The sequence below is a fragment of the Phalaenopsis equestris genome, unplaced genomic scaffold (assembly GCF_001263595.1).
Source record: "Phalaenopsis equestris unplaced genomic scaffold, ASM126359v1 Scaffold000522, whole genome shotgun sequence".
Taxonomy (NCBI): domain Eukaryota; kingdom Viridiplantae; phylum Streptophyta; class Magnoliopsida; order Asparagales; family Orchidaceae; genus Phalaenopsis; species Phalaenopsis equestris.
The window spans coordinates 1,532,631-1,546,865 of NW_018164962.1; the positions used below are offsets into that span (position 1 = coordinate 1,532,631).

General features: G+C 34.0%; 1 protein-coding gene across 1 annotated transcript; it reads right to left on the bottom strand.

Moving 5' to 3' along the window:
• Positions 1-1,651: 1,651 nt before the first annotated feature.
• Positions 1,652-12,832, bottom strand: LOC110028721 (peroxisomal 2,4-dienoyl-CoA reductase-like). Its single transcript, XM_020730687.1, has 5 exons — positions 12,581-12,832; positions 7,536-7,695; positions 6,399-6,568; positions 5,724-5,946; positions 1,652-1,861 (listed from the first exon to the last, which is right to left on the bottom strand). The coding sequence occupies exons 1-5, from the start codon at positions 12,764-12,766 to the stop codon at positions 1,707-1,709; spliced, it is 894 nt and encodes a 297-aa protein (XP_020586346.1). The 5' UTR covers positions 12,767-12,832; the 3' UTR covers positions 1,652-1,706.
• Positions 12,833-14,235: the final 1,403 nt, after the last annotated feature.

Here is a 14,235-nt window from a genome sequence, read left to right on the forward strand (position 1 = left end):
AAGTAAAGCTTTGATGTTATATATGTAAATAAATAGAAATTGTGCGGTATGTATGTAAATCCTAATGTTGATTTTTTTTTTAATTTTGGCATAAATAAATTCTTTTATTATTTTATTATGTAACTCTTAAAAAGTACTATAAATGATCATTCACTGATGAATAGTGGTTTCATATGTTCTTGGTTGATCATGTGGTATATTGATCAAGGTTTAATATGAAATTTTCTTTTGCAAATAGCTTGATGATTAAAATTGATTTCAATTTTACCTTTTTTTTTTGGATTTTTTGCTTCAAAACAAAATTAAAAATAAATTTGAGATATTTATGAGTTATTTGGGATCATTTTTACATTTTTTTTCCTTAAAAAAAGAGATTTTACAATAAACATTTTCATTGTTAAAAGGATTTTTTTGCAATTAGCGTGACTTAGCGAATTTTCAACTGACATCCACAAACAACTTTGATAGTTCTAATTTATCATCTCCACATGATATTATACAAAATAAGTAAACATTTCAGACGAGAAATAATTTGGACCTGACGTGAACTGTAACTGAACCTTTCATAGTCTAACAATGAAGAAAATATTAAGTCCGACATGCAGGGTGAATCACACCATGCCGCGAACGTATAACGTGGTATGATCAACACCGTCGTCTGCACTTCCGATTAACCCGATGTAAACATTCGGTTAACCAGACTTAATTTTTTGTGCTGAAAAAGAACACTGAAAAAGTATTCCAATTTGAGAGGAAATTCATAATATGAGCTACAGAGTTAGTACATTAAAATTAAGGGTCTGTTTAGGCAGCTGCAGCTTATTGAATAATCTGCTGATAAACTGATTAACAATAATCTGCTGATAAGCTAGGCGCGATAGCTATTATAAATTTTATTTTTTTTTGGAAAAATCAGACCGTAGCCAGAAAGCTGTCACCGCAACTAGACATGTGCGGTGTGAAAACGTTGTTTTCAGCGTTTTGAAAAAGCATAAGCTGTCAAAACACGGTTTACCCAAACAGGTCAGGTGCATTTTCAAAACGCTACCGCACCAAATAAACTGTCCGCTGCCCCAAACATACCCTAAGTTATCAGATGAAAGACTCTTCATCCAGAAAATATTTCAATAGGCCGCATTTACTTGCTTGAAATTAGAAAGCATACTTGCAAAACTTGGAAAATTTACATAAATACCCCGCACAATCCTTATGTATTTACTTATCTAACATATAAATTTGTTATTTACATACATAACACTTCAATGCAATAAATTTATACATGAAAAAAATGAATTTCATTTTTAAAAGCTACTAATAGTGAATTTTTTTTTAATGTGAAATTAAAAATTTGAGTGTTATGCATGTAAATAAAACAATTTAGGTGCTAGATAAATAAATATATAAAACTGAGTGGTATGAATGTAACTGGCCCTAAAAAAGATAATGAAATTTGCTAGTCTCATCATTTAGTTAGATGTAACTGAAAAGTTAAATCACATTTAAGCTCCACAAACCTCTTAAAATTCTCTCAAATAGAACATCTTAGATTTCACAGATTAAAAGTATGAAAATAAAAATTGTGCATGCGTGCACGTGTGTGCGCGCATGCACATGCACGTGCGCGCATGCACATGCACGTGCGCGCATGCACATGCACGTGCACACGTGCACATGCGTGTGAGTATGTGTGTGTGTAATATAAATCATCAAAGTTTGCTGTTTGCCTTTGGAGTTGGAAATTCCTTGGACTTTTTTTCTAGATTCCTGGATATTCGCTTTACCTCGTCCTTTGAAATTCGTCGAGGTCGGCTTAGCCACATCCCTCGGTCAACGACTATAGTAGCTCCATTAATGTATTTACCTTCTCAAAATAGCAAAACAATGTGATTAGTATAATAGTGTTAGCTCACAACTTCAAATGGTTTAGTTACATGTAATATAGTTTATTGCCCAATGACTTCATCTAACACCTTTATGAAATATATTGCTCAATCAATTGTGATGACTACTAAATGCAATAAATGATTGTAAGAATTATAATCATCAGGAGCATATATTTTATCTAAATTGTATTGAAAGCGCTAAATACTTGTGAGCTTGATAAAATATGTTCATAAATTCACGATGAATAAGAATTTTGCAACTCTATAAGAAAATTTTCGAATTTGTAATGCATCTCCTAAATAAAATTTAGGAAGATATAGATGCATACCACTTAATTCCTATGTGTTTCCATGTCTAACGACTAAACTTTAATTTGTACATATTCATGACACTTTACCTATGCAACAAAAATGTGTATTTCACTTTGTAAAAATCAAAATTTAGATGTTAGATATGTACATAAATAAGAATTGGGTAGTATGTATGTAAATGTCCCTAAAATCAATGCATCGTACACATGCTAATTTACTTGGATTTATAGTTGTCAAGATAATGGACAAAAGAGAAATACAGGGCAGAGTAAAGAGAAAGAAAACAAGTGAAGAAATTAAAAAAAATGGTGCAAAGTGAAATCTTTTCAAGAAATTTATTCATAATTTGTTACTTACTAACATTTATTCAACTATTTATAAAAATAGCTCTACAAGAAAAGTATAAACTAAATTTAAAACTCAAATTTAAATAAATTCTAGAATTACACCATTTAGTTCAACATAGGATGCGGAAATCCGGCGGCACGTCCGATTTTCTTTCCTTGTTCCAATTTATTCTGGGAATGAGAAAGAACAAATGCCAATTAACTATTACTACATTTGGACTCCCCACAGCAGTTTTTTCATTTCTATCATCAGTGTTCAGTAATTTTTCAAATTATAATTGATGAATTTCAGATTTACTTTCTTCGTCGTAATGGTTATTTTCGTTCCAGATTTTACTCTTATGTAACATGATTTTAAGTGGCCAAATTTTTGGGCCAGTAGAGTAGTTCAATAACTGTTGTATGTTTCTCTCAGCGTCTATTTCTTTAGAGTAAGTTTCTGGTTAATCATAATGGTCAACGGTTATAGAAGAACCTTAACAACAACATAAATCTAAAGAGTCTTATGGAGCACCAACCACATCGAATTACAAATTTAATGGGAAGAACCCTTTACAAATTCCTTTCTTTGTCCTCTATTAGTTAATTTCGTTCCGTGATTAAAAGAGAAATGAATGAAGGGTCATGTGAGAGGAAAATAGAAAGAACAAGAGTGACAGGAAGCAAGAGGAATCAAGAAAAGAGAAGGCAAAACTAGCAAGGGTTGAGGAACAAGTAAGGGGGAAGGGGGTGACAAAGAGGGAGAGTGTGAAATGTGAGAGTCAAGCAATTCAGTAAAGAATCAGAAGCACTAGTGACAACCATTGAAGTGATGGTGCCCTAAAAGTTCCCCCAACCCTGAGAGATTGATGCGGGGTTTTCCCTCCCCTAAATTGAATCGGGTGGCTGGAAGAAAAGGCTGAACCTTCAGCTATAGAAAGGGAGGGGTTAACCGGCCGAGGAGTGGGCTCAATAGGACTGAGTTTAGGTATTAGGGTTGCCGCCAAATAGGAGTGGGCTCCACCTCTCCTAATTATCTATTAGTTTTCATATGCTATTTTTATGTGTTTAGGTCATTTTTTGCATTTGTTTCTATTCAGGACAATCGTTGGTTGCCGGTGTTCCTCTTCTTGGGTTGGATCCGAATATGAAAATGTGCTTCGACTCTAACTCGTTCGAGGAGGGGAGTCTCCCAAGGATCGATTTGTGCTCTGGCAGTAATTTGATCTTGTGGGGATATTTATCCTCAATTTCCCTTCTCCCAAAACCTTCATCTTAGCCTCCCCATCGTTGTCTTCTTGCTGCCAGCCCTTGCAGCTGCTGTCCCCTTGCTGCCAGCCCTTCCTAGCTTGTGTCTTTTTGCCACCATCCGCTTCCAGTTGCTGTCTCCTTGGGGCCAGCCCACTCAGTTGCTGCTTCTTTGCCGCCAACCCTTTTATCTATTGTTCTTTGTTGTCAAACCACCCTAATCACCTTTGTTTACTCGACCACAACCCGCTTACAAAAGCCTTTCGTCCACCTTCAAATCAAACCCTAATTGGGTATTTGTATTGTGTGTTTGTTATTGTATTTCCTTTTCGTTGCGATCTTGTAACCACTTATTTGCTTCGAGTAATAATATTTAATTTTTCATTATAGTTTCGGTTAACTCCGATATCATCCATAGCAAGATACAAGGCTTAATTGGTTATAAAAAAAAATCACCCAAACTTTTGCAATATACTATGAAGAGACCATCGCTTCAACTACAAAACTTACACAATTCGGATCCTTCTCTTAATTATAACTAATGTAAATTGGTCTCTTCACCAACTATATGTTAATAATACATTTTTTTTAATAGTGATGTAAATGAAGAAGTCTACACGGACCTTCCTTTAGGAGCCAAATAAACTCTGAAAATTCATACTAAGTATGAAAATTAAATAAATATATTTTATGGCTTCAAACAATCATCTAGAGCGTGATACAAAAAGTTCACCAAAATCGTGCAGCCAAAAAGATTCAAATAGGCTCCCTTCTGATCACACCTACTTCAAACACAAAAATGATAAGTAACTATATTAATTATATGTGTTGATGACATCATGATTTGAAGACTTCTTGAAAAAAAGGCTAGCTAATGAGTTTGAAATCAATAATCATGGTCCGCTCAAGTACTTTCACATAATGGAGAATACTAGAAATAAATCTAGTATTATCATTTCTCGAAGAAAAATATATTCTTGTTATCTTAAAAGAAAATGGTCGTATCGGGAGCAAACTTGTTGACACTCCTTGCCCAAACAAAAAATTGAATAATCTAATTACAAATACTCAGTAGATAAGCGAAATTATCAAACATTATTTGGGTAAACTCATATATTTAAATCATACCAGATCAAACCTTACTTTTGAGGCTAGTATTATAAGTCAGTTCATACACCTTACAAATAACACCTAAATGTTGTTATATAGATACCCGAGTTATTTTTCAAAAAGAGAATCCTAATAGATAGAAGATTATAGTATTTGATTGACAAAAAATCTACATCAAGTTATTGTACGTATATAGAGATTAATAAAGTTACATGGACACATAAGAAGTAAGCTCTTGTGGTAAGGACTAGTGCGGCTGTTGAACTCGAATCATCAGCTACTAGTACTAGTGAATTAATAAGTTACTTCTCGAAAAACTCCAAGTTACTTTCAAGCGTTTTATGATATTACATTGTGACAAAAAGGTTGCTATTAGTACAGTCTACAATCCACCAATTCTGAGGCATGGCAACCTTATTGTTAAAATAAGCGATCCTTTCACTCCAACTAATAGTACCAATATTTTACTTGTACCATTTGTATTTGCTGATTCTGAAATAGTTGGGATAAGACTGATGATTTGTATTTATTTGTCCCACAAATCATCACTGTAACTAGATTTCTTCAGATATACAACAAAAAAGATGAATTAACAAATAAAAAAAAGTAAGATGCACTGCTGTCATGCTTTAGAGAAGAATATTTTTTTTCTATTAAAGTAACTTTTTGGCCTACAAGATCTATGGCCATCAAGAATGTAACGATTTTATGGACAAAAAATATACCATATCAATGCTCTAGTAATATTTAGAGTGCTTTTCATAGTTGGCTCTCCAAACCAATGTTATTCGCAAAGAAGTGGAAGCAACCATGCAGAAATATATTAACAAAATGCTTCACCAACCTGCATCCGAAGCCAGGTATAAAGCAGCCATTGCAATATCCCATTTTTCCCCCCATCTAAAAAGACGTGTGCTCTGTATTAGTTTTCTCCTCATCTCCTCCGTTGAAAGTTTTTCAACTCCAAGAGTATCTTGAATTGCTCCTGGTGCAATACCATTGACCCTAATCTCATAATCAGTGCCCCATTCTAAGGCCAAGGACCTTGTGATGCTATCAACTGCTGCCTGCCCAATATATATAACATCCAACCAAAATCAGTGTTCTGTAAAACTTTTTTGGGGCATAGGCATTCATCACCCAATTCCTATATATTTACATATCTAACACCTAAACTTCACTTTTTACATTTACACCGCTCAAACCTTTCATATCACATCCAAAATACCACCATTTTAACTTATAAACACTGAAATACACCTTTTCATATATAGGTCAGACGGTGTGAATGTAAAAATTAAAGTTTAGGAGTTAGATATGTGAATACATAGTAATTGAGCGGTATGTAAGTAAATCTTCAAAAAATAAAAAATACTACGAGCTGCCTTAGGCCATGATAGTATATAAATCTCAATTAATTGTCAAAAAATGGATTTTTTTTTATAATTTATTATTGTTATTTTGTTGGAGCTGGTGTTTTAAATGAGAGGAAATTTTAAGAACAGAGAAGATAGCAAACCTTTGCAGCGGAGGAATGAATTTGATACCATGTTGCAGTATAATGCAAAGTTGCGCTTATGTTCAAAATGAGACCACCAGTAGATGGGTCCTTCCCTTCTCCACCCTTTTGTAGAAATCTTAGAGCCTCGTGGCACATTGTAAAAGTGCCAACAGAATCAATATCCAGCACTGTGACATATACAAAGGAAAAGGGTGAAATAGTATAGTCAAGGAAGATTTACTTACATACCACTCAATTCCTATGTAATTACATATCTAATACCCAAACTTTAATTTTTACATATATGCCACCTTATCTATGAATCAAAAGGTTTATTTAACTTTTTAAAGGTTAAATAGTTATATTTCTTAGGTGTTATGAAAGATTTGGGTGATATAAATGTAAAAAGTAAAGTTTGTGTTAGATATGTGTTAGATATGTAAATACATTTAGATATGTAAATACATAGGAATTGGCTATTCTGTAAGTAAATGCCCCTATAGTTAAACCTTATGGTAATTAAGACTAATGGCTTTGCAAGCACACAATTTCATCTACTTCATCTCAAGTGAATCTAGTTGAATACTTCAAAACATAAGAGTGATTTTTAGTCAGTATGATAATGAAATAATTCCTTCGGCCAACACGCATGGCAACATCATCTGCAGCTTATTTCATGAGATTCTGATTTGATTTGATGCATGGCTAATTATAGGGTACAAAAACAGTTTCAATTTTGAAATAAAGAAAAAAATAGCTGGGAGTGAATCATATAAAGAAAATATTTAAAGATGATTCTTCAAACAAAGACTTGATATGCCGGAATTTGGAGTAACCCGTGGCAGCAGAATAGGGAAAAAAAAAAAACAATGCAAACAAAAAAGAAAAGAAAAATTTAGACATAGCACACAAATCTTCTGTATTTACATATCTAACACCCAAACTTTCATATTCACATTAATGACACTTTGTTGTCTTAAACCTATGCATGAAAAGGTGTATTTCCGTGTTAACAAGCAAGTAATTGTAGTATTTTTATATGATATTAAAGGTTCGAGTGGAATGATTAGGTGTTGAATATGTAAATACATAAGAACTGTGTGGTGCGTATGTAAATGCCCCAAAAGAGAAAAAACGAACAAGGAAAAGTCCCACCTGTCTTAAAACCTTTAGGTGATAGATCTTCCGGTGAAACAAGAAAATTGCCTGCTGCACCATTTACGAGAATATCAAGCCTTCCAAAGTGCTTAACCGTGCCATGAACAACCCTAGCAGCATCTTCTTCTTTGCGTACATCTCCCTCCATCCAAATTGCCTTAGTGCATAATGCAATAGATAATGATCATACGTTTTTGGCATATATGTCAAAAGGTTTGATTCAATAAATAATCAGGACATGCAAACTTTTAAAATAGGTAAGATAAAAAATCTCTATAAATTAATAAATCAAAGCATTATCATTTTATTTTAGAATTTTTATTTTCAATTTTACACAAAGAAAGTCAATTTTTGAAACCCAACATCATTCATGCTCCAATAAGTTTTCCAAACGTTAACATTGCAACAACGATGCTGATCCAAAAGGCATAATAAGATAAAATTTGCACATCATAGTTAGATAAAGGTTTTCCGAATTTGCACGTCATAGTATTATTTAATCAATTGAGAACACCACCACCACGTTCCTCCAATTCATATTAAAACAAAAAAAACTATAGTTTAAGAAGACAATGTCGGTAGAGTTTTATTGATATAGAATTTCCAGTACACAATCCTAATGTGCTTCCCTCATGCTTTATTATGTTTCCCTGCATGCTTATCTTTGGCCTCGCAAATTTGGCGCAATAGCCTTCAATTTATTCCTTATGATTGTTATTACATGTCAATCTTGTAGGCAATATTGTAATCATTGGTATTGTAGATGATTACATCAGTGTAAATTTAATTTTGTTTCTTTATTTGTAATCTTGGCTATGAAAATAATGTGATTTGGATAAAAGATTTTCATGAAACCTAGAGATTGTTGAGTTTATTCTTTTTTTAATAGGAAATCTTGGAGCATGTAGTAGACACTTTTTATCTTAGGGGTTGTTTGGTCAGCAGCATTAGTAGTGCATTGCATTCATAATGAAGAAATTTTTAAAATTCAGTTGTTTGTTTGGAACAAATTGAAATTCAATGTAAAATAGCTTTGCATTTGAAATTCAACTGTTAGTTCATTTTCTCTCATTTGGGGTTCGTCTGATTCGGTCGAATTCCAAAACACAACTAATGTAAAGTATTGTCCATCGTCCCATAGGTCACTACAGCTGTTGTAGCCACCCGTCTCCCCTGCTACCGTCGCCACCATCCTCTACCTCCGACGATCGACACCAGTAACTGCAACCAGCTGTCGTCAGTTACGGCAACAACCCACCTGCCACCACCACCGACAACAGCACTGCCTGCCAACCACTGCAACTGCTAGTCGTCAGAAACCACCACAGCCTATAGGGATGTAAACGAGTCGAGCTCGAGCCAACCTCAACCTGAGCTTGAGCTTGATTAATTTTATCGAGTTCGAGCTCAATCTCGAGTTTAAGTCTACGAGCCGACTTGTTTATTATAAAAGAGAAAAAGTAAAATTAATTTAAAGTAATGTTATAAAAAAATAGCATATACAATGAGCAATTAAAAGAGAAATAATAATAAATCAATTAATACAAAATACAAATATTATTTTTTAAATATTTTTATTATTTTAAAGATAAAGACTTAATATTTAGTATATTTTGACTATATTTTATATTAATATTATTTTCAATGAGTTGGCTCACGAGCTAACGAGTCGAGTCGGAATTAGCTTGAGCTTCGCTTGTTAGCTCATCGAGCTCAGTTCACAAATCACTTATCGAGCTAAGCTCAAGCCGACTCATGATTCCGCTTGACTCGCACCCATAGCAGCCCATCTGCCACCATCATCCAAAGTCGCAGCCGGAAGCCACCATTGTCGTCTTTGGCAACTACAAACCACCACCCGTCATCCACCATTACCGTCCGCCATCACCACAGCCGATGCTGATAAATGCGTTACTTTAAAATACATTATTTTTAATTTACTTCAACAAAAAAAAATTGAAGTTCATATATTTTAAAATGAACCCAATAACTCCAAAACATTTCAAATATAATATATTTCTCCTGTATCACATTCATTTTACTGTACATTATTTTTCAGCAATCCAAACCGCTCCTTGGTGAAATTTCAATTTCTTTGCAACATTGTATTTTCCTGTTGGATGTTGAACTCATCGAGTGCAACAAAAAAAACTTCAAAGTCATCTCCTTATACTACCATAAAGCCTACATCATCTTCACTTAAGCGATATATTTCCTTTATATTTTTCTTCTTAAATTGTTATTGATATTGCAAGATCCTAATTTTGTTAAAAGTTTCTACAACTAGGATTTCAATCAAAATGTAAAAATTAAAAATGCTAATTAATTTTTTTAATTCAAAATTATTGTTTTCTTCTTTAGATTAATCGATCATTACAATATCACAAAGTTTCAGTTTCCCGTACTATTGAGTTTGCATACGAAAGGTGAAGTTTTGAGAAATTAATGATCTTTGATCTTAAATTATTTTTTTGTAATATGATTTGCATTCATTGAATCACCATTAATGCATTAAAAATCCTACCCCTTAATCATCATGCAATATTCATTCTATAATTTTTCAATCATCATCAAAATTGAAGATTTATGGAAGATCGTAGTCTTTCACCAACTTAAATCAAGCTCTTCCTCACCTCCCATCCCCTTCCAAACACCCACAAAAAAGTATCTACTAATTTTGAAAAGCTATTTTGTACGATATCCTCCCGATAGCAAAATTAAGATCTTTGATCTTAAATTATTTTTTTGTAATATGATTTGCATTCATTGAATCACCATTAATGCATTAAAAATCCTACCCCTTAATCATCATGCAATATTCATTCTATAATTTTTCAATCATCATCAAAATTGAAGATTTATGGAAGATCGTAGTCTTTCACCAACTTAAATCAAGCTCTTCCTCACCTCCCATCCCCTTCCAAACACCCACAAAAAAGTATCTACTAATTTTGAAAAGCTATTTTGTACGATATCCTCCCGATAGCAAAATTAAAGCATGGCTAATTTCTTGGCATGCATAAATTATTCTCTTGCCATTTGTTCCTCCTCATAACACCCTTTCATATCTACCAAAATTACTAAATATTCACGAGCCTCCATTGGAATAAATACAACAAGCCTAAAGCCTTACCTTCCCGTACTTTACATTTATAGCAAATTCTTTCCCAAATCCCTCATAACTTTCAATAATATCTCGTATACAACAAAGAGACACGGGAGCATATGCATCAATCTTGATTGTAAATTCACTAAAACTTGAGAAACTATAAGAAGGTTTTTGAGTATTTTAATTAATTACCAACCATAATTAGTATGACTGATTTAATGATTAGGTATAAGATTTTTCATCCTCTCATGTTGTTGACTAATGAACAAGTGTAATTATGAGAATGTGTATGAACTTGTTGCCGAGCATGAAATAAAACTCACTAGTTGAGATACATGATGTTTCCTAGTTCCCAACCTCGTTGCATGTTCCCATTACTTGTCCCTCAAGTTGAATTGAATTTGTGTTATCACTAAAACCACTATCATAATGTCATATGAATCTTGCTTAAGTTGTTGCAGATGTAGTATTATGATGAATGATTGAGTCCACAGTTGAAGCCTCAAAATCCTTTTTACATACATACCACACCATTTTTATGTATTTACATGTCTAACACTTAAAAAAATCATATTTACATGCATATAACACAAATCTTTTACACCACAAATGTGAAATACAGCTTTTCGTGCTTAAGTTGCACCAAGGTCTTATGAGTGTAAATATCAAAGTTTGGGTGTTAGGTATGTAAATACATAGGTATGGAAATTTCTCCTTTCCTTTTTTTGTGAGGTGTTGAGGATTTTAATAGTTTTTATTTAATTTGGTAGAGTTTACTATATCCTGAAAGTTGAAAGGTCACATATACAAAACAAACAGACACAACTTCTCTACAACAACTTCTGTGCAGCTTTTTAATAAGCAGCAGTTGGCCCAAATAGACCCTAAAGCTTCAAATATATGTCGTTCTTCACCAAAAAAAAGAAAAAAAAAGTCAAAAAATAGGATTATACAAATTTCCGTAACTCTTTCTTCTTAAAAAGCCAGTCTACCATACGAAAAAACAGGTTATAAGAAATGAGTTAATATTCAACTCATAAGATAGTATGCAACCAAATACCAAATCCATCTCCCAAAAATAATCGGATCAGTCCTTTGAAGATTTCATAACAAAAACCTAACCCCAAAATCGTTTGTTGGCAAACTCAGGTCAGTCAGGTCAGAACTGAAGAGCCCATTGTGCCCTAAATCTGAGAAAATTTTACATCTGGAGTCTAGACGCAGCTCTGCATGCGGACTTCCAATAATATGTCGTCACGTGAAGATTATTGTGTAGTTATTGAAGTGAAACTGTGGGGGTTATTATGGGGTTATTTCAAGAGTTAATGCAGGGGGTTATTGAAGTGGAACCGTGGAAGCTATTGGGGGTTTATTGATGTGGAACCGCAGAGATTATTGAGGGATTATTGCGGGGTTAATGTAGGGGTCATTGGAGTGAAACAGCGGAGGATATTATGGGTTATTGAGGGGTTATTGCGAGGTTATTGGGATCCAATAACCCACCAATAACCCTCTCAATAACATCCGCGATTTCACTCTAACAATCTCTACAGTAATAACCTTTGCGATTCCACTCCAATAACCTCTATGATTGCACTTTAATATTTTTTTAAGTGGCCTGATATAGCACACATGTCGGCATGCTGCTGAGTCCGTCCGGCCTCCCGATGTAAATTTTTCTCCTGAAATCGAGGGCAGCAAATAAACATTTTTCTCATCACCAAATATTCGTCGCTTTTAGAGAGAAGTTAGCGATCAAATCGAGAATTCGGTCGAGTTCATGAATGCCAGAAATAGACAATATATGCAACAAAAAACTCCGATAATCAGAAACAATCCAAGTTGACAGCAAACCCCCGAAGTTACTGCCCAATCAATTTATCAGGTCGTGGATGAAAGGGAGATAGAAGAACAAGTTTGAAAGGGGACTAACTCGTATGCCCTGCGACTTGAGGGCATCGACGGCGGCTTCAAGGACTTGGGGGCGGCGGCCCATGATGGCGACAGCGGCGCCGTGCTTACCGAACTGCATCGATATCTCGAAGCAGATGCCGGATCCGCCTCCGGTCACGAGCGCCACCTTCCCCTTGAGAATATCAGCTTTGAAAGGTGATTCCATCGTCGTTCTCCGGCGAGATACTACAGGAAATGTGGACAATAGTCGGCCTGATTCCTTGAATTTATGTTTTGGGGAGGAAAGAAATATAATGACTATCTTGCTATTTACATGTTAATTTATTAAGTTATCATGGTGATTGCATGCATTGTTTATCTTCAAATTTGTTGCATGATCATTGCAAAAACTATTATTGTATATTTATTTAAGCAACACGAATCTTGTGAGTCAAATTGGTTTCATGATAATTGTAAAATTATTATTGTAAATTTAAAAATGAATTTTCTCGAGCAATAGTAAAGCGCAAATGCTAAATAGGTCATTTAAGATCCTACGGGTCAATTGTACTCGTTAATTGTATCTTTAGATTTGACAAGCTAAAGAGCTTCTTGCTGCCTTGAAAAATCCCACAAATACCTTTGAAACATGCCAGCATTCTTGTGAGTTCTTCAGAATGGGCTCGCTGAGCTTAAGTTTTCGAGTGAGCTCCTCCAATCGAGCTCACTTACATTTCCCGTAATTCTTCTTTCAAGCTCTCTTGTATTCATTGAATCCTCTTATAAAGCTTGTTATTAGTTACATGGTTGCATCATCGAGCTCGATCAGCTGTGCTTCAAGGCAGAATGAAAAGAACTTCAACTTATCGACACATGTATCATTTGCTAAAGGCATGAAAATTCACACCAATCATCTTGTCAATAACAAGTATGCTCTGACTCCGTTCTATGTGGTCTACAACCTATATTTATATTCCATTCCTTAAACCTCCGTTCTATGTGGTCTACAACCTAGATTTATATTCCATTCCTTAAACCATTGTGTGGGTACATAGGCTCTTTGACATATAAATAAAGAAAAAATGAAAGAGGAAGGATCATAACATTAACCCTTAAAAAACTCTTCTTCCGATCTTTTAAGATAATCCTTCAGCTTCTTTCATAAGGTCTCTCTCAAATAGTATGAGTTCACAAATTATACGGGATTCCACATCCGAAAATGATTCAACAATTATATTTTAATTGATTTCATGATCCAAAATTTTAAATTTTAATAATTGAATTATTGTGGTTGATTTAGATGTTATATTATTGCAAGACAAAAAGACTAATTTATTGTCAAGCCTACCTTCTTAATTCGCTTTTACATCAACAAGCTATCTTTCCTTAAATTATGTCACATTTAATTTATGATGATTTAGCATCGTTAATTTAAATGGCCTGAAAGCTTAATATTGTAAGAAATTATGTGATTTAGGCTTTATCAATTGTGCATAGACATGGTGTGCATGAGTTCAATGTACTCAACCCAAACTATATCCAATAACCTTTAAGCACTATAGTTTGGATTCAAACACTCACACACACTCTCTCATTAAATTTTAGGCAGTAGACATAAAGAGACAACAAATGTATAGAGGTCATGACAGCACCAAGGATGAAAAATGAATGACAATAAAAAAATAAAAAAACTTT